The sequence below is a fragment of the Parambassis ranga genome, chromosome 15 (genome assembly GCF_900634625.1).
Source record: "Parambassis ranga chromosome 15, fParRan2.1, whole genome shotgun sequence".
NCBI classification, from domain to species: domain Eukaryota; kingdom Metazoa; phylum Chordata; class Actinopteri; family Ambassidae; genus Parambassis; species Parambassis ranga.
The window spans coordinates 5519376-5539018 of record NC_041035.1 but is presented as its reverse complement, the minus strand read 5'-3'; the positions used below and the strand labels follow the sequence as shown (position 1 = coordinate 5539018).

The following is a 19643-nucleotide window of genomic DNA, read 5'->3' as shown; positions in this document are numbered from 1 at the left end:
GAAGAGGGAGGGATAAGAACAAGGAAAGCAGAAAGAAAGAGCGGACAGAATAAGAAGGACTGGAAAAAAAAGAGTAAAGAGGAAAAAGCAGACAAGTCAAAAAGAGAGGATACAATCTGGCAGGGGAGGAGAAGAGGATGCTGCTGCAGCTGAGTCTGACTTCTGAGGAGTTTGAGCTCGGACATGACTGAGCTGCAGCATCCCAGCATCTGAGTCTGAGCATCCGTGTGAGAGGGAGAGTGTGTGTGTGTGTTAATGTGTGTGTGAAGCCATGGCGAGTGCTCAGCCGGGGGTCCATGCTTTGAAACTCCAGCCTCCTTCAGTCTCTCAGACACTGAGGAACGGAAGCAACTTCATTAAATGGGATGAGGTAAGAACGCTGATTTAAAACTTCAAAAACAGCTGAATGTCTTTTTTTCCACTTGTTAGTAAATCAGTATAAATGTCTGTTAGTGTGATGCATGTGAGGAAATGAGGAGGAAGAGGAGGAAGTGTGCCATGCTGTCAGATGTGTTTACTATTCATTTCTTGATTGAGCTTTGGCAGTGAGTACCTGTGGATTAGACGCCAGTGAGACAGATAGGAGTGTGTGTGTGTGTGTGTGTATGTATGTGTGTGAAATGTATTTGTGTTCTATTTCTCCGATTCCACCTGTTGGTGCAAGCTCCACTAGTGTACCTTTACTGCATTTGTGTGGGATTAAACAATAAATACACACAAACTCATCCAGCGCTCTGGATTTGTGTGTGTTCCTTTGGATTGTGTGTGTTCCTTTGGATTGTGTGTGTTCCGGATTGTGTGTGTTCCTTTGTGCAGATGCAGTGTGTGTGTGTGCGCGAGTGTGTGTGTTGGTATGCTGAAGTACTGAAGTACATAGCCCTGACAATAAGAAACGTGCTGTCCGGTTACCATGGTAACTGGCATGGTAACCACCACCTAATCACATCTGATGTGTGTATGACAAAGAGCAGATGTGTGTGCATGCAAATGTCTAGCTGTATGATTCCATGAATCACACTTATAGGAGAGCTAATCGTTTGTCATGAGTGATCGCCATGCACTGTGTTTTGATGTTTGACATGTAGAGCTGAGATTTATGAAAAATAGAAAAGGGGTTGCTATGACAACGAGTGACAACCAGGGATCTAGTTAGGTTTAGAATAAATTCCTTTAATCCCCATGGGAAAAATTGCAGCGTAACAGTTGCTTTAAAGGTTGTGAAAGTTGTAAAATTTATACAACTTGAACAGAATGAGGAGGCATTGTATAACTGGACGACCACAGGAAGGAAGAAACCATTTAAGTTATTCTTAGTCTCAGTCTGAACATCCTTCCACTGGTGAAACCAGAACGCTGTGTGGAGGGTGAGAGATGTTGCAGAACAGCACCCTCCCCTCCATGACTGCATGCAGATTGTCCGGCTCCATCCTCTGGACTTAGGCAGCCTTCTTAGATAGGTTTGTTGTGTCTCTAGGTTTCATCCATCCTCAGGCTTTCACCCCAGTAGACCACAGTGTGGAGAACTCTTCTTTCAGTTGTTGTACTCCTGACAATGGGGGAAACGGTGTCGACAGTGGAAGTCATTACAGAACTTCAGAAGCACTGACTCCAAATAAATGTTTTAGGGGGCAGGTTTCTGAAAAACAATAATGAATGTGCACTTCTTGTGCTTTTTATTTCTCATTTCATAAGTGGTGTTATATTTATAGTTGATTTAATATGTTTAAATGTATTTTTGCATAAACTGAAGTGCAGTCTTCTTTAACATGCAGCTTTTAACAACACTTTTTGTGGTAATATTTTCACTGTTTGCTTCTTTTTGCATAATTTTGCCTGGATTATTTTGATTATTTTGTGTTTTACCTCTCTTTCCTTCTAGGATCTATCCACTGTCTCTCCTGTGACTCTTTATGTGGACCCACATGGATTTTACCTCTACTGGACCGACCAAACTAAGGTTGAACGCTCATACGTGCAGATGTTCATTGATTTGCCTTTACATACTGTAGTTAATTAGATAGGTGACTGGAACAAATTTAGCTCCATGCTAAAAGCAAAGATAAATTAATTACTAGAGTACAAATGTGACTCATCAATATTCAGATGTGAGTCGTCATGTTATCCACATTTAACTTTTCCTATCTCCACTCTGAATGAAGGATGAATTAAAGATGATTTTCATTAGCCTACCATCTCGCCATCGCTATTTGATGCACTCTTGATCTAAATTATATAACCTGACATTTGTAGGTTCTGTTACTGTTTCAGTGAAACTTTTACTTATAAAATAATATCATCCATTTATACAGATTTCTCTCAAAAAATGCACAACACATGCATGAAAATACACCTCAAAATATCTTGATGCAGAGAAGCAAAGGAGAAACCATGGTGTGATGCGAACATCTATGCTGCCACAAATATGTTCTAATTATCGAAGCAATCTTAATATTTGTGTGTGGTGATGGATAATATTGATTTATTTTTTTAAAAACCTAAAGGTTAGCTCCTCAACCAAAGGACAAGAAGCAAAATAAAAATGGGGCTTGCATGCTTCCATGTTGTTTATGTACACACATGGTGGAGCCATCTCTTTTTTTGTTTTGCTTTATGTTGTAACATTTGGCATAGAGAATGAAAATGTGATGCTCTCTCTCTCTCTCTCTCTATATATATATATATATATATATATGTATATATATATATATATATATATATATATATATGTGTGTGTGTTCTTATGTATATATATATATATATATATATATATATATATATATATATATATATATATATATATATATATATATATATATATATATATATATAAGAACAGCAGGTTTATTGAAAGGCTAGAGGATTTAGTATTTATTGCTAATAGCAAACATAGGAGACAGCATGCCATCATTGATTGCCACACACACTCCCTCTCTTTCTCTCTCTCTCTCTCTCTCGCTCTCTTCAGGTGGGCTTAAATCCTTAACAGGAAACAGGAGGAAGCGTTTACCTCGCAGATAACAGCTGCCTCTGTGTGTGTGTGTGTGCATGCTTTGTGTTTCTATTAGGACACAGAATTGTTGGACCTGACCCTCGTAAAAGATGTCCGAACGGGAAGAAGCACCAAAACACCCAAGGTAGCCCTCTCCTCACAGACAGTTTTGCACTCACCTTCTTCATCTCTGTGACATCACTGTGACCTCTCGCTCGATGTTTGTTCCTCTCATGAAGCCAAGCAGCTGATGTTTTATTCATTCAGTTTCCAGTATTAGATTTAATGTTTGTATTATCTCTTGTACTCTTCTACTATGAGTTCACCATGTTGTTTCATTTCATCATTTCATGCTCTGTGGCTGTCATTGTGTTTTTTCTTCTTATCTGTGCCTTGGATTTGCTTGAAAAGTGCTCCATAAATCTGATATATTTTGCTCAGTATCCGCTCCTTGCCCGGCTGGGTTATTTGAGTGATTTGAATCCATGATTATTACTGTCACTTGCTTTACAAGTCTAATAATCCCCTCTCTGTGTTTCTGCATCCCTCTGCACTTAATTTGTCACCCTGAAATTGATGATCATGTTTCTATGTGAAGAGAGAATTAAACTTATCTGGTCAGATTAGCCTTTAATCTACTCTAAGAAGGTTTTCTGCCATTGCTAAAGGAACACATTGAGGCATAAACTCCTGTCTGTGACACATACTCTGCCCTCACCATTAGATCTGGACACCTTTATTTTTCATAACGAACTGTCGTCTTCCCTGCCTCCTTTCATCTCCTCTCAGTCTGTCCATTTACCTCGTCTGCCAGCGTGCCTGAGTTTCCTCCGACAGCTTTCATTTTGTCTTGCCCAATAGGAAGCTAAGCTGCGGGAGCTTCTTGATGTGGGAAACCTGGTTGGTCGGCTGGAGAACCGCATGGTTACCGTGGTTACGGCTTCAGACCTTGTAAACGTCACCCAGCTGAACTTCATCGCTTCACAGGAGGATGAAGCCAAGGTGATGAACTCAATGTAGTGACTGTTACAATAATGAAGAAGATGATGATGGTGATGATGATGATGGTGGTGATGATGATGATGATGATGATGATGATGTTTTTTTTTTTGCAGGTGTGGTGTGAGGAACTGTTTTCCCTGTCTTCCAACCTGCTGAGCCACAATCTGAACAGAGATCGCAGTCTGCTGAAAGCGTGAGTACACACACACACACACACACACGTCTGCTTTTACATCGCATCATGTCATTGCATTAATTTATAATGTATTTTTGCATCTATGAGACTTTACTTCCACATATAGAACAGGCCAGCATAAATTCACTTTAATATACATAACAAGCCATAAAATACATTATAATTTAAACTCCCTGCCGTTGTAGTGGGAAATTATCTTAAGAAAGCACTTCTCGAGCATTGTTTGCACCAGGCTATTAACCTTTTTACAGGAGGACTATGTAGTTCAAAGGTTTTTTTGAGCCAGCCTCTAGTGGCCCACCTAGGAACTGCAGCTTTTGACACTGCATTCTCTTCCTCCCTAAAATGCTGAAGTTTGCCTCATGATTCCAAGTGATTTATAAAGATGTTTTAAGCTTTTAGCATTCAATGTTAGTGCCAAACATACCAAATACTTATTAAACAGATGTATCACTTTGTTGGTACTACAACACCTTCTCTGCTCTGTTTCAGGTATGTCAAGCTGACTCTTCAGCCGAACGCAGAGGGAAGGATTCCTGTCAAGAAGTGAGTACCTGACAATCCCTCAGTGTGTCCGAATGTTAACTTTGAGGCATGCGATGCAGTGATGTGAGGAAATAGCCTGACAAACTCTGCAGAGACACGCGCAAACTTAAACTTTGCTCTTACTGTCCCTGGCTTCCAGAAATAAACCTAATTCCATGTGCACTTGGGGGAAGCAAAAACAGGGACAGGATTCATGAAGGTGCTTAATTCAGCACTGACCTGGTAATCAACTACTTCCAGAGCATGAGATGGATGATACACTTATGAAGGAAAGCTGTATTTTAGAAGCAAGACGAGAGCAGAATTAAGGCCAGTTGATATCCTGGAAGTTCAGGGAGCACAGTTGGAGTTCGAAGTCTGCAGAGCTGATGTTGAGACACACAGTGAGGACATTGTTAGAGGAAGATTTGTTTAGCTTTAATTAGAGGGGAAAAGCCTAGAGGGGATATTCTGAGGACTGAAACTGCAGGTTTGGGGTTGGTGGCACGTTGTGGTTAAGGATGAGCCGATAATGCTGCGATGTCGTTGTCTGTTGCAGCATCGTTCGACTGTTTTCATCGGACAGAAAGAGAGTAGAGACTGCCCTGGAGAACTGCAAGCTGCCCTACGGACGGGTAAACACCTCTAAGATCAACCAGCTAACACACGCTTATTGATACATCCTTTGAAAAGTTGTTATTTTTCAACTCGATGTTGCTTTTTTGGTTACATTTTTAAGCTTTTCATCTGGTGCTTTTTGTCCAGAATGACTCAGAGTGCTTGAATGGGTGAAATGAGTTAAAAAATCTGGGTCATCAAGTTTTCAAGCAACTGATACGAAGCAGCAAATTCCCTGCTCATGTGACTCACACACTGAATATTCCTGTGAGCACAGAAAGATTCTTTTCAACAGAGAAAAGTTGGAGATTGGATGAATTTTTTAAAAGATTTTCAAAAGTTTGTTGGAAAACATTTGAATAGAACAGCTGCTGAATGCCTGAAGTTGATGCAATGTAGTCAGCACTGGCAGTTCTTGCAAATTAAAATGTCTTCATGTTAACATCATCTGTGTGTGTGTGTGTGTGTGAGACAGGGTGACAGTATCAAACTGGAGGACTTAACACTTGAAGTATACAAGAACTTCTTGGACAGTCTGTGTCCTCGTCCTGAGCTGGGCAACATCTTTAAACAGCAGTAAGTACACAGAACATCCTCCCAGACACCGACGGCTTAAAGACTTGTTAAAGGAATCCGCTCTACAAAATGAGCTGTTTTAAGTGCGTTGTTATTTGCTTCAGGCTAATGTCTTTCATTTGAGAAGAATGATAAATCACGATTCATCTGCTGTCCCGTGTGTGCACAGAGAAGGATGAAAGGAAGAGGCTGTGTCGTTAACTATGAAGCATTAATCACCGTCTAAACTTATAAACATTTCAAAGTCAGCCTTCAAGTAACAATGATTAATTAATGATTTTTTAAATGAGGATAATACACTGCTCAAATAATAAAGGGAACACTAACATAACACCTCCTAGATCTCAATGAATGAAATACTCCAGTTCAAAATGTTCATTCATTACATAGAGGAATACGTTGAGAACAAAATAACATAAAAATGATCAGTATGTATGTATGACCTCCCTATAATGCCTGGGCATGTTCCTGATGAGGTGGCAGATGCTCTTCTGAGGGATCTCCTCCCAGACCTGGATTAGAGCATCAGTCAGCTCCTGGACAGTCTGTGGTGCAACGTGGTGTTGGTGGATGGAACGAGACATGATGTCCCAGATGTGCTGGATTGGATTCAGGTCTGGGGAACAGGCAGACCAGTCCATAGCATCAATGCCTTCATCATGCAGGAACTGCATTGTCATGCATCAGAAGGAACCCAGGGCCCACTGCACCAGCATATGGTCTCACAATGGTTTCTGAGGATCTCATCCTGGTACCTGATAGCAGTCAGGGTACCTCTGGCTAGCACATGGAGGGCTGTGCAGCCCTCCAAAGAAATGCCTCCCCACACCATTACTGAGCCACCACCAAACCGGTCATGCTGGAGGGTGTTGCAGGCAGCAGAACGTTCTCCACGGCGTCTCCAGACTCTGTCACATCTGTCACATGTGCTCAGTGTGAACCTGCTCTCATCCGTGAAGAGCACAGGGCGCCAATGATGAATCTGTCAATCTTGGTGTTCTCTGGCAAATGCCAGTCACCCTGCACGGTGTTGGGCTGTAAGCACAAGCCCCACTTGTGGAAGTCGGGCCCTCATACCACCCTCATGGAGTCTGTTTCTGACAGTTTGAGCAGAAACATGCATATTAGTGGCCTGCTGCAGGTCATGTTGCAGGGCTCTGGCAGTGCTCCTCCTGCTCCTCCTTGCACAAAGGAGGAGGTAGCGGTCCTGCTGCTGGGTTGTTGCCTCCTACGGCCCCCTCCCTGTCTCCTGGTGTACTGGCCTGTCTCCTGGTATCTCCTCCATGCTCTGGACACTGTGACACAGCTCTCATTGATGTGCCATCCTATATGAGCTGCACTACCTGAGCAACTTGTGTGGGTTGTAGACACCGCCTCATGCTACCTCTAGGGGTGAGAGCACTGACAAAATGCAAAAGTGACCAAACATCAGGCAGAAAGGATGAGAGCAGAGAAATGGTCTGTGGTCAGCACCTGCAGAACCTCTGCTTTATAGGGCTTGTCTTGATCATTGCCTCTCATTTCCACCTGTTGTCTGTTCGACAGGCTGATTTCACAGAAGTGTGACTGACTTGGAGTTACATTGTGTTGTTTACGTGTTCCCTTTATTTTTTGAGCAGTGTATATCACAGACAAACTAGACAGACTAAAGGCTGCAAAACGGCAGGGTAACTCTAAAGTGTGGATAATAATATTCTGAGAAAATCTTATGTTATAAATAAATAAAATAAAAAATAAAATAAAATAATGTTAGTCATAAATTTAAATTTAATTTAAGTATAACTTGTGTAGGAAATTCTTTGCTTCATTAGGTTTGTACATGAATATTTGATTGACATCCCTTAAAGATGAATAATTACTGTACCTGTCTTTTACAGAGGAGGGGTTGACGGGTCGCTGTCAGTCGACCAGATGACAGAGTTCGTCAACAACAAGCAGAGAGACCCGAGGCTCAACGAAATCCTCTATCCGCCTCTTCGGCCTGCGCAGACACACACGCTCATGGAGAGGTACCAACACGACCAGCCACAGCTCGAGCAAGGTACACACACACACACATTATCGCTATTTATCTGCCAAGTTCCTAAACTGTTATTGTTGATACTAAAATACCCCTCTCATCCGCCCACATACCCACAGTGTGAAATGCTACAGTAAGCACACACAGTGAGAAGCTCAGATCTGTGTTGGAAGGCACCAGAAAAAAAAAGAGATTTATTTAGACATTAAGTCTTTGTTTATGTTATTTACACAATACAATATTACAATGGTAATTTTAAAATAACTTGCAGCATATTTTATGTATAGAGGCAAAGCAGGAAGTAATGTGGGAAGCAGAGGAAAAAGTGACACATTCACACATCAAGAAAAGACGTTAGGCACGGGTCAGTGATTTGTCATGTTCAGTAAGGTGTCGGAATCTTAACACATCATGACAGACAAGCTACTGTTTGTGTAGGAAATTGCTGAAATATTAAGGAAGAGTCAAAAGTGTGCACTGCAGCGTTCATAAAATATTCATTCAACATTTTTCAAGATTTACATTTTTTTAATATATTTATTACTTTAATGCTGTTGTGTGTGTGTGTGTGTGTGTGTGTGTGTGTGTGTGATTTGTAGGCCTGATCACTCTACAGGCCTTCTCTAAATATCTGTCCAGCGATGAGAACGGAGTCATTCCACCAGAGAAACTGGATCAGTCTGAAGACATGAGCTTCCCTCTGTCTCACTATTTCATCAACTCGTCACATAATACATACCTGACAGGTACGACTTCCTGTGGATCTGCTCCGTGAGCTTCCTTTACCGAGCGCCTGCAGCTTAGCTATAAATTCATGCTGGTAATGGCTAATACAATCAAGAGCACTCATTGGAGTTTATATTAGTTTTGTCTCCCACACACACACACAGGTCTTTGAAGAGGTTGACAGTTTAATTTTGTGAACAAACAAGAGTGTCAGGGGGACATAAAGCTCTGCTCAGAGCCACTCTACTTTTTCACAGTGACACAACATCTTTGTAATTCTCCTTTAAACAGGAGGCAATGCAATTTGCAGCAGTAAGAAAGGGTCTTTAATAGAATGTATGTGAGTGTCTGATCTCAGAAGGATCTACGTCTATGGCACTAAAAGACTCTATACACACATTCTTGGGTTAACAGGGTATCCACTTCTTCTTCTTCTAACACAGTGTGTATGTTCACTGCTTGTTTAAAAATCTTAACAGAAATCCAGGCACCAGAAGGCAGCGATGTGTTTTACTTTCTTACACTGGTGTGTCTCTTTTCTCGTGCTTTAGCTGGCCAGCTGGCGGGGAGCTCCTCCGTGGAGATGTACAGGCAGGTTCTGCTGGCGGGGTGTCGTTGTGTGGAATTAGATGTGTGGAAAGGACGAACGGCAGAGGAGGAGCCTGTCATCACACACGGATTTACCATGACATCGGAAATCTCTTTCAAGGTGTGTCAAAATAACAAATGGAAAAAAAATTGTCATGGCATCTTGGACCTACACTAAAGTTATAATTACTGTCACTGGGCTGATCCTTCATCTTGGGGAAGAGTCTGTAGCCTGAATGTCACAATTTTTAGTTGGGTTGCACAAACATCTCATCCTCTTCCATCTTAGGTCATCAACTTATCAATCACCCCTCTAGAAGGTGTGATATATGACACACTAATAACATACTTTCCTTGTGCCAGCTACTGTATCTAAACTAGTATTTTCAGAAATAACATGATGTGGCTTTTATTTTGTAGGAGGTGATTGAAGCCATTGCAGAGTGCGCCTTCAAGACCTCACCTTTCCCTGTCATACTCTCGTTTGAAAACCACGTAGACTCGTGAGTATTTCATTTTGATTTTTGATACATGCTCCGTGATTTGTTAAAAAGATATTTAATATCACTGTGCACCTGTGTATCTAATTGTATGTTCATCTGTCTATCAGTTTAAAGCAGCAGGCCAAAATGGCTGAATATTGTCGATCCATTTTTGGAGATGCTCTGTTGATTGACCCTCTGGACAAATACCCTGTAAGAACACACACAGGACAGATATTGTTTGATCCGCTGTGCTTAACTGCAATTAAAGTTGCGTTGTTTGTTATTATTGTGTGTTTGCAGCTGGAGTCAGGTGTCACCCTCCCCAGTCCTCAGGAGCTGGTGGGCAAAATCCTCATCAAGAACAAGAAATCTCACAAACCCTCCAATAACACGGACACCAAGAAACTGACGGACCAACCTGCCAATCAGAGCAATGAACCAGCGTCGCCTAGCAACAACACAGGAGGTAAGCCACAAAGACAAAAGGACTTTTTTTTTCTCAGCATAGAAATCCATGTGAAATGTATTCAGCTGCGACAGCCTTTGTGTAACACAACACAACATGGCCAATAAATTATGCTGTGCTTTCTGAGGCTGCATGAGGTGGAAAAATGTAAAAGGTACAAAGAATTCAGGCTTTAAGAGCAATAAAAACTGTGTATCTTTCGAACTGTTTTCACATTCAGCAGACATATGTCCTTACAAACATGAGTCACCAGCAAGTAGGCATAAAAAAAAAAGGAGGAGCAGGAGCTTCAGCTTTGTCCCCGATGACCTGCCTACAGAATGATAGGAAGAGTTTTGAAAGAATATAATCCAAAATTGACTCCTGTGATCATTATAGAGTTTTCTGAAAGGCTCCTGCCGGAGGTCTGCTCATGCTGATTTTCCTCTGCAGTCCTCCACACCTCATCAGGGATGCCTCGGTAATGAGCAGGACATCCCAGATGAGGTCAGAATCTCTGAACAGCAATTAATTGGCAGCGCAGGGGGAAATTAGGGAGCCTTATTGACATGTTTGAAATGCAGCTCCGCAAGCCGGTCTGGGAGTGAGAAGCCGTCTGTGCACAAAGAGCAGACGAGTATCTGAAGTACATACTCATACAGAGCCCGTGACCCTTTTGACAGTGAATGCTTGAGTGGGCTGAATAATCAGCATCAGATGAGTCAAAGTAGAGCGCTGTTTACACATCTACAGGCATCTGTTTATTCTGATCTTTGCACACGTTTGTGCAGGAATTTCTACTTTTTATTTATTCGTTGACATGTATTTTTAGGCAAATTCTGATTTGACATTTCTGCATCATTAACCTCACACTAAGCACGCTTATGTCTGATTTCTGGATGAGAATATTTGTCATTTGTTTTGTTCACCTGCAGCAAAGTATCACTCATTAAAATGATCTTCTGTCTCTGACTCAGGGCTTTTCACCTGCACTGTGATCGCTCATTAAACTGAAGTGGTGTTGTGTTAGCAGCCGACGGCGTCATCTTAAAAGAAAAAAAAATCACAGTTTCTGTTGCGTTTGGAAAATAAATAAAGAGATGAAGAGACCTCTTTAACTTTAATTTTAACAGAGATGGAGGCTGAGAGTGAGGAAGATGATGATGATGAAGATGATGATGGTAAAAAGGTCAGTGGTGACATCACACAGAGCTGATGGAGGGTCGCCCTCGCCGCTGTCACCATTTGTTGGTGTTGTTTATTTCTGTTTTTGTTGTTATGCCATTATCATTGCTGATCTTGTAATGATCTATAAATATTGTTGTTGTTGTTGTGAACATTTTATGTTTGTTTTGCTGCTGTCCATACTTTAGTTTTGTCTCCACGGTTGCTGTTGTTCGCTCTTTAATCTGTAAAGGCTCAGACACACCAAACCAACATCAGCTTGGGCAGTAATGTCTATGAATACACCATAAAAACGTAAAGCAGCAGCCATATGTGAGTAAATAACCAGCACACCGTAGTGGCGTTTGGTGGTCTGTGGCCACAGACACTCAACAATGGTGCGACATATAGTGTTGACGAGGTGTGTCATGGCCCAAAACTTCTTACTGTTTTTGTTTTGCTTTGTTTTTCTTGTTTACTGTTTATTGGTTTAATTGTGTTCAACAGATTTAGTGTTTTCTACTGTTATAAAATGCTCACAATTATCTCACAGAACCAAATCTCACATATCTGCTGCCTACGTTTACCCACAATGCAACTCTAGCACATCCAGCACTTTTTACATTAGCGGCTAATGTAGCCTCAAGCAGTCGACTTTTTAGTAGCCAGGTGAGCTCCTCTTCTTCTAATCTCTACTTCCAAACCGACACAAACTCAAGTGAAGCCACTTGAGAGTGTTTATCAGAGGTTGTGGAGCTCCTTCTGGAGCCACAAAAGGTTTTACACCATCTTTGTTCAAATTAAAAATACTGCTCCCCAAGACCCGTAAACACCGTTTGATGTTCGTTTGGTGGAACAGTTGCCCTTTATGTTTTAGATCAAGCTGAGTGTGAGGAAAATAGAACACAGAGATGCAAACTGGTGAAGCGTATGAAACAGAAATACAGACAAATACAGCATCCATATAGAGAAGGAAATAAAGAATTTAAAAACAAAACCTTGGATCTGATGTGAGATTAGGTTCGAGTGTGTGCACATTCTGCATATTTGTATGTATATATTTGTTGCTTTGTTGGTAGTGCCGTTGTCTTAAAGTGCAGCGTATAGGATCCTGAGGACAATAAAGATGTACATTTGTCTGTTGGAGTAGTTGTTTAAATAACAGCTGTTGCTCTGTACTTATTAGAAAAGATATCAACTTCAAGCTTCAACCTTATTTTTATTGTTTCAGGGCTCAGCAGAGAGGGAGGCAGTGGCTACAGAGGAAATGTCAACCCTGGTAAACTACGTCCAGCCGACCAAGTTCAACTCCTTTGAAGCCTCCAAGAGTAAGAAATCAGAAAAGTGACACAATATAATAATAAAAACACAACTAAGCCACCTCAGTACATAAAACTACTGTATATTTGTTAAATGTTTTGGGGTCTAATGGAACTGGGCCGGGTTCTTACTTATTTTGAGGAGACCCATTTCACCATCATTAATGGAAATTACCTGTTTTATCTTTAAATCTGTGTCTAAAGTAGATACAGGAATGATGTTGGAACTAAAATAATTACTCCAAAATATGCCTTCTCATTGTGTGTGTCTGTGTGTGTCTGTGTAGAGGCGGCCCGCTGTTACCACATGTCGTCTTTTGTGGAGACCAAAGCTTTGGAGCACCTCACAAAGTCACCAGTGGAGTTTGTAGAGTATCCTTGGCAACAGTTACCACAGTTACAGCATAGCAACCACTTCTATACTTTGTGTTCTCCTTCCTCTTTTGATGCTTTTTTTCTTCTTCTCAGTGTAAACCTTCAGAAATGTGTCTGACTCACTCAGCTACTTTTAATTTGATTTTTATTATCATGAATACATGTGTGGGAATATTCATTTTACATAAAATACGTATGGTGTTGAAACCTTTATCGTCGCATTAACCAGATATAATAAATCCCAGCTGAGTCGCATCTACCCGAAAGGAACCAGAGTGGACTCTTCAAACTTTATGCCTCAACTTTTCTGGAATGCTGGGTGTCAGCTGGTGGCTCTCAATTACCAAACCATAGGTAATCTGCTATACCAGGGGTTTAATACCAAAACACACACACACCCTCACACATGAACACTGCATCTGTGTGGATTTTTTTTTACTGCAGTTCAGTTTAATACCTCTCAGAGCTTTGGTACTGCTCCACTTACTAGCCACTTAGCATTGCCCTAGGTAAAATGAATAGGAATTTCACTTCAGAGACCACTGATGCCTGAAATAACACCTTCCAAATCTCCTCTCTATGCTCTCTGCATCTACTTGAGTGCAGCAGCTGTAACCCAAACTGAAGCTCCAAGCTTTGATATTGCTCACCGTAACCTTAGCTGTGTGTTTCAGATTTGTCCATGCAGCTGAACCTCTTCATGTTTGAGTACAATGGTCGGAGTGGTTACAGACTGAAGCCTGAGTTCATGAGACGTCCAGACAAACACTTTGACCCGTTTGCAGAGAACACAGTGGACGGCATTGTGGCCAACACCCTCTCTGTAAAGGTATTTTTTTGCATATGTATAATGTAACATGAAGTCCTTTTTTATAACCCAGTGCACTCTTTGTAACTAATACTGTGTTTTGTGTCTTAGGTCATTTCAGGCCAGTTTGTGACAGAGCGGAGGGTGGGTGTGTACGTGGAGGTGGAGATGTTTGGACTTCCTGCTGACACCAGGAGGAAAGCTCTGAAAACCAAAACCTCTCAGAACAACAACGCCATCAATCCAGTGTGGGACGAAGAGCCGATTGTCTTCAAAAAGGTGACATACATCCGAGGTAAACTGTCTCTTACCTGCCTGTTAACATGTGACAAATCCCCACAGGTGATTCTTCCTACTCTGGCCTCTCTGAGAATCGCTGCTTTTGAGGAAGGAGGGAAGTTTATTGGTCATCGGATTATTCCAGTGTCTGCAATTAGACCAGGTATTATTGTTATTGTTTTTAAAGCCTGTTGAGAGACATACATTCTGGTCCTAATGTTTAGCTTGGTGCTGCTTTGACCATTCACATCCTCTGTAGGTTATCGTTACATCGGTCTGAGGAACGAGAAAAATCAGTCACTGATCCTCCCGGCTGTGTTCGTCTACATTGAAGTCAAAGACTACGTCCCAGACACCTTTGCAGGTACAAACTTATGTCATTGCTCGTTTTTTTGTTTTGTTTTTTGTCTAATTTGGCACATCAAAACCAAAAAGATGACATGCAGCTGCAGGTATTCAACCAGTGAAAACTGAGGTTTCTGCTTGTTCACAAGAAAAATGAGCACATGCTCCGCAGCTCTGCATGATGCATAATTAACAAAGGGAGCACTGAAGTTGCAATGACACACTCTTCCTAACAAAGTCCCTTAGTGCATTTATAATATCAGTGCTATCATTAATTTTTTAAATCCCATGACCATTTAAACACAACCAAACAACATGCCCATGGATGGGGTGCGTGAACACTGCAGAATCCAGGTAGTATTCTGTCCATTTAATCCAAGTGTGCAGTGCAGTATAGTAACTTCTATAACCGCTGTGACTGACTACATGTAGACAAACCTTTCGAGGCACATCCTGTAGTTCTGGACTGAAGTGTGTCTTTGTATCTCCTCTAGATGTAATAGAGGCTCTGTCCAACCCTATCCGATATGTAAACCTCCTGGAGCAGAGGTCCAAACAGCTGGCAGCTCTGACTCTGGAGGACGGCGAGGAGGACACACAGACTGAGGTCAAGCCCCGTTCCTGTTGTTTTTTTTTTTTAGTATTTGTCATGAAGGTTTAATGTGCTGCTGTAAGTGTTCTTGGTGTGTGTTTAGGATGAGACTGACAGCTGTGCAGCAGAGCGTAAGAACGAACTGAAATCTGCTCCCCTGGAAAATGGACTCAGCCCCACTCCTGGCCCAGCAGGTCACACGCCCGTCGCCACAACACCCAAGGCCTCTGCAGCCAATCAGCAAGCGGCTACAACAGGTAGCGTTACAAGAGTTAACACCAAACACACCGTTTTATTGAATTTTAATTATGTTGATTATGTTTTTTTCCACCTTTTAGATGCACCCAAACCAGCAGCAAAGACCGAGGACCTAGTTTTAAGTGTTTTGATAGGTCAGTACAATAATGCTTTCTGGTCATTTTTGAAATCAATCAATCAATCAATCAATCGTGAGTAATCGATTAGAGATAAAACAATACAGTTTGTAGAAACAGGATTTCAGAATCAGGCAACGTTCATGTACATTTAATCTTAGAGGGACTTTTCAATCAAATAATTCATTGTCTTGTTCATTATTATGTACAAATTCTTGTTATAAACTAAAACTTTAAAGTTCTTTGTTTTCGTTGTGTGGTCACAGATGTCCCAGTGTGCACCGTAGACAGTCTGCAGCAGTCCAAGGTTTACCAGAAGGAGCAGCGGCGTCAGTTTAAGGAGCTGAAGGAGTTGGTGAGGAGACACCAGAAAAAAACCTCCGAGCTCCTCCGAGAGTTCAACAACAAGTACAAGAAGATGACTAGACAGTGCAGCAAGAGCAGGTAAGAGCAGGTCTCATCATTGTACTTTGGAATTGGGAAATTTTGTTCTGACATAAGGGCTACTGTGCACTGTGATCTAAAAGCGATAGCAACTTTTATACGTTTATTGCTAAAAGCATTTGCTAGCATGCATGGATCTTTAACTTTCTATTTGCCAGGGCTTCATGTTCGGACAGTGAGAGGGATGACCGTCTGCAGCAGCTAAAGGACGAGCAGCAGCAGCAGCTTCTGGCTCTCAGGCAGGAACAGTACTACAGTCAGAAGTACCTGCAGAGGGAGCACATCAAAACGGTAACAGGCTCACAAAACAAACCTCTACTGCTGAATCTGACATGCGTCGCTGCCAATGTGTAAATATTTGCATATTTGTGTTGGAATAGACTGATTAAGTGCTCTCATTCTGTAGGTTTTAGATTAAGTGTGTGTCTGTGTTACCTTCAGCTGACAGAGCGGCTGAGCAGTCTGGCTGAGGAGAGTCACAATACCCAGATGAAGAAGCTTAAAGACGTCTGTGACAAGTAAGACATGACATTTGGTTTTACCAAGCACAAACAAAAGGAGCGTTTCTGTCCTCATTGTTATAAGAAATAGTTAAAAAGACACTTTTTGACTAGAAGAAGAAACAACGTGCTGCTAAATACCAGCTTCTGTGTGCAGATTTTACCTTCAATGTTCCCAATTTAACTCAGATTAAAGGTATCCCCTTTCAAATTTCAGGCACTCTATCAGGAATCTTAACACCAGATTGAACAGTCAAGTGTTTTAAAGTACTCCCCTCGCCGTTTGCTCTAATCCTTCTCCCTGCTCCTCTAGGGAGAAGAAGGAGTTGAAGAGACAGATGGATCGAAGGAGAACAGAGAAGATCAACCAGGCGAAGACCAAAGAGAAACATCTGGCTGAGGAGTAGGATCTATAAACAAACACACATCTCACGCTAGACACCTGCTGTAGCTTTCTCATCTACTTCCCGCACCAGCTAGTCTTGTGTCAGAAGAGAAAAATATTTATCCCAAAGCCAACCAGCTCAACCCATCTGTCTGTCTGTGCATTCCCAGGGAGAAGATCGAGATCAATAAGTCCTACGTCAACGAAGTTGTTCAGAACATAAAACGGGTGAGCAGCAAATGAGAAATTTAGATTACAGACATTTAAAAATGTGTGCTTTCGACGCACTTTCTGTCTAGCTGCAGCTCCATCAATGACAAAACGCTTCATAAAGCTCAGGCTGTCTGTTTTCAGCTGGAGGAGACGCAGGCGAAGCGCCACGATCAGCTGGTGGAGCAGCACAATGATCTCCTGCAGGAGATACAAGACCAGAAACCAAAGGTGAGGCACACTTTCTTTTTATTTATCGATCTTGCTTCGGTGACATTTTTCACACTGCCAGGAATTCCTCATATGCTGGGCTCCAAGCTGCTTGTGCTGTCTGTGGCTCGTACACCCCACGCAGTGTTAAGAGTCAGTTGTGACGTCAACATAGTGCGTTCGAATGTTCCAACGAGCGCCCTGGCTGCCACCGTGGAGCTGCTGGCAGCGACGGCTGACAACAGCTGGTTGCATTTCTACATGCACAACCCATCTGTCTCCACAGTAGGAGAAGAACAAAGCACATTTGTGCGCGTTGTTTTTGATGAGGGGAGTGAGTCACATCTCACTGCTTCTGTGTTTATGTAATCAGCCTCCACTGACGGTCACATCAGTCTATAATCAATATGAATATCTTGTCATTTTGCAGCTGCAGGGGGCTGTGGAGGCCGAGTTTCAGGAGAAGTTCCAGCGGTTGCCTGGAGAGATTAGTGACTTCCTGCAGGACAGGAAGTTGGAAGTTAGAAGTCACAGCAAGTCCCGACCATCAACCCCACACGAAGCTCTGTCAGAGGAGGACTGAGGAGGGGGAAATAAAACGGTGGGGAAGGTGTCGATGGACCAATGGAGGCAGGACAACAGCAGGCTCACAATAGGAAGGAAGTAAGAAGTACGGATGAAACGGTTAAAGGGAGAAAAACTGTCACTTTTCTTTTTAATGGAACTATCTTTTTTTCAACTACATGCAAGCATGCACTTTGCTGAACTCCAGCTTCTAATCAAAACCCATTTACTCTTATTTTCTCTCATACACAACTGAAACCCAACAGTTCTGCATGACATCTATCTATCTATCTATCTATCTATCTATCTATCTATCTATCTATCTATCTATCTATCTATCTATCTATCTATCTCTGAACATAATGTACACGCGGAGAGACACCAGACGGTGGTCACTATGACTACAACACACACATTTTGTTCAACAGTATCAGTATTTTAAAGGGTTTATGTAACAGTCTAAGAAAGAAAGCTTTGTTTTCCCGGCTGTTTTTTTGTGGAATCGAAGCTTCTTATTCGTCTAAGAGTTAAAAAACAAAACGTTTCACCAAAACTCACACCTTAAATTTTTAGTGTTCTTTTACGAGCCATTAGCCGATGGGGAGAATGAAAGAAGCTGTTGGACTTTGCTCGGCAGAGGAGGCGCTTTTCTCACTCACATAAAGAATTTGAAGGCTGAAATTGGTCTTCGCAGAGATACTAAGACAGGCCCATGAGCAGTGTTTTATCATATTTATCTATTTATTTATTTATTTAGTTCAAGGTTGTTTTTTTTGTAAGGCTACATTTAATACCACGTAACATTTGTGTGACGGTCGCCAACGTAACAGGTGAAACTTTAAAAGGAGAATAAAACCTTCATTCAGAATATTCATGAGGACGTGGACACACTTTGTCGCCTGATGAAGAACAGAACTGTCCGTTCTTTTTGTTCTGTGATGACAAAAATGATGCTAGAACACCTTGTGATTATATACTTCTTGATTTATGTATTTATTCATGAGATTTTTGGGAGCAGATGCCACCTCAATGGTAATTTCTGGTGAGGTGTGGAAGAGGACTGCCTAAGACATTAATGGACTCTTACTGCTGTAATGTTTGCTAGAAATAAAAACAGAAGGACTACATGACAGATGGACAGACAGCTTTGATTTTTCTGTAGCAGCTATGTCCCTCCAGTGTCCTCTGACTGCTGCACACAGCGATCCAGGAAGGGGCTCGAACTCTGCTGCAGCTGCATGATTTATTTGTTTTGACCTGAACGTCGTACAGTCATTCTGATGATGTATTCATTTATCAGTTGTTATTTAGGAAACAATAGCATCATTTCTGATCTGTTTGGCTTTATTGTAAAAAATGTATAAACTCACTGTGTGTACAGTGATCTTCCAGAACAACATTTGTTTTTCCTCTTGACCTTTACGTCTAAGCTGCGTTCAACAAACATTTTGCAGTGAACCTTTTCTTCAGGCCTGTCGTGGCTGCTAACACTCGATACTTTCATCATGATCAGACGATCCTGCTCAGCTGAGGTTCTCTAGCAGAATGCCTTGTTGAACACACCTTGGATTTATCCAATGACACTGAGCATGCTTTTTTTTTTTGGTCTTAGATTTCTCCACCGGTCGAATTGTTTCTTGGTTTTACTGAATGCTATTTTAAGAACCCATTAAATACTATTAAACTTTTGATCTAATGAGGTGTTGTTAGTTTATATCTCTGGTGTTTCAGTTCAAATTGGAGCTGCTGTTTTTTGAGCTCACCGTGTTGTGTGAGAGGATGTACCGACAATGCCGTATGAGAGGAGGTAATTACTGTTGTCAACCGCATCAAGACGAGCCCACTGAATTCATGTCTGTTCGGAAAACTTTGCTGTGTGATGCTGTGTGTGTGTGAGCGGGGCA

General features: G+C 41.7%; 1 protein-coding gene across 1 annotated transcript; it reads left to right on the top strand.

Annotated features, from left to right (window-relative positions):
• Positions 1-271: 271 nt before the first annotated feature.
• LOC114447037 (1-phosphatidylinositol 4,5-bisphosphate phosphodiesterase beta-1-like) lies at positions 272-18612 on the top strand. The gene is made up of 32 exons (XM_028423003.1): positions 272-370; positions 1880-1957; positions 3066-3134; positions 3851-3991; positions 4105-4184; positions 4680-4733; positions 5272-5347; positions 5806-5906; positions 7784-7947; positions 8526-8672; positions 9204-9361; positions 9661-9743; positions 9851-9935; positions 10026-10191; positions 11304-11359; positions 12566-12662; positions 12941-13025; positions 13258-13382; positions 13703-13857; positions 13948-14115; positions 14179-14278; positions 14375-14479; positions 14955-15067; positions 15156-15309; positions 15391-15444; positions 15693-15870; positions 16029-16161; positions 16312-16388; positions 16684-16773; positions 16926-16983; positions 17110-17196; positions 17606-18612. The coding sequence occupies exons 1-32, from the start codon at positions 272-274 to the stop codon at positions 17756-17758; spliced, it is 3489 nt and encodes a 1162-aa protein (XP_028278804.1). The 3' UTR covers positions 17759-18612.
• Positions 18613-19643: the final 1031 nt, after the last annotated feature.

Bases quoted from the DNA above. Each gene is read 5' to 3' on its own strand.
- LOC114447037 (XM_028423003.1), top strand. From the start codon at position 272: ATGGCGAGTGCTCAGCCGGGGGTCCATGCTTTGAAACTCCAGCCTCCT. The intron at 14,279-14,374 runs GTATTATTGTTA...CATCCTCTGTAG, and splicing joins AGTGTCTGCAATTAGACCAG to GTTATCGTTACATCGGTCTG. The intron at 17,197-17,605 runs GTGAGGCACACT...GTCATTTTGCAG, and splicing joins TACAAGACCAGAAACCAAAG to CTGCAGGGGGCTGTGGAGGC.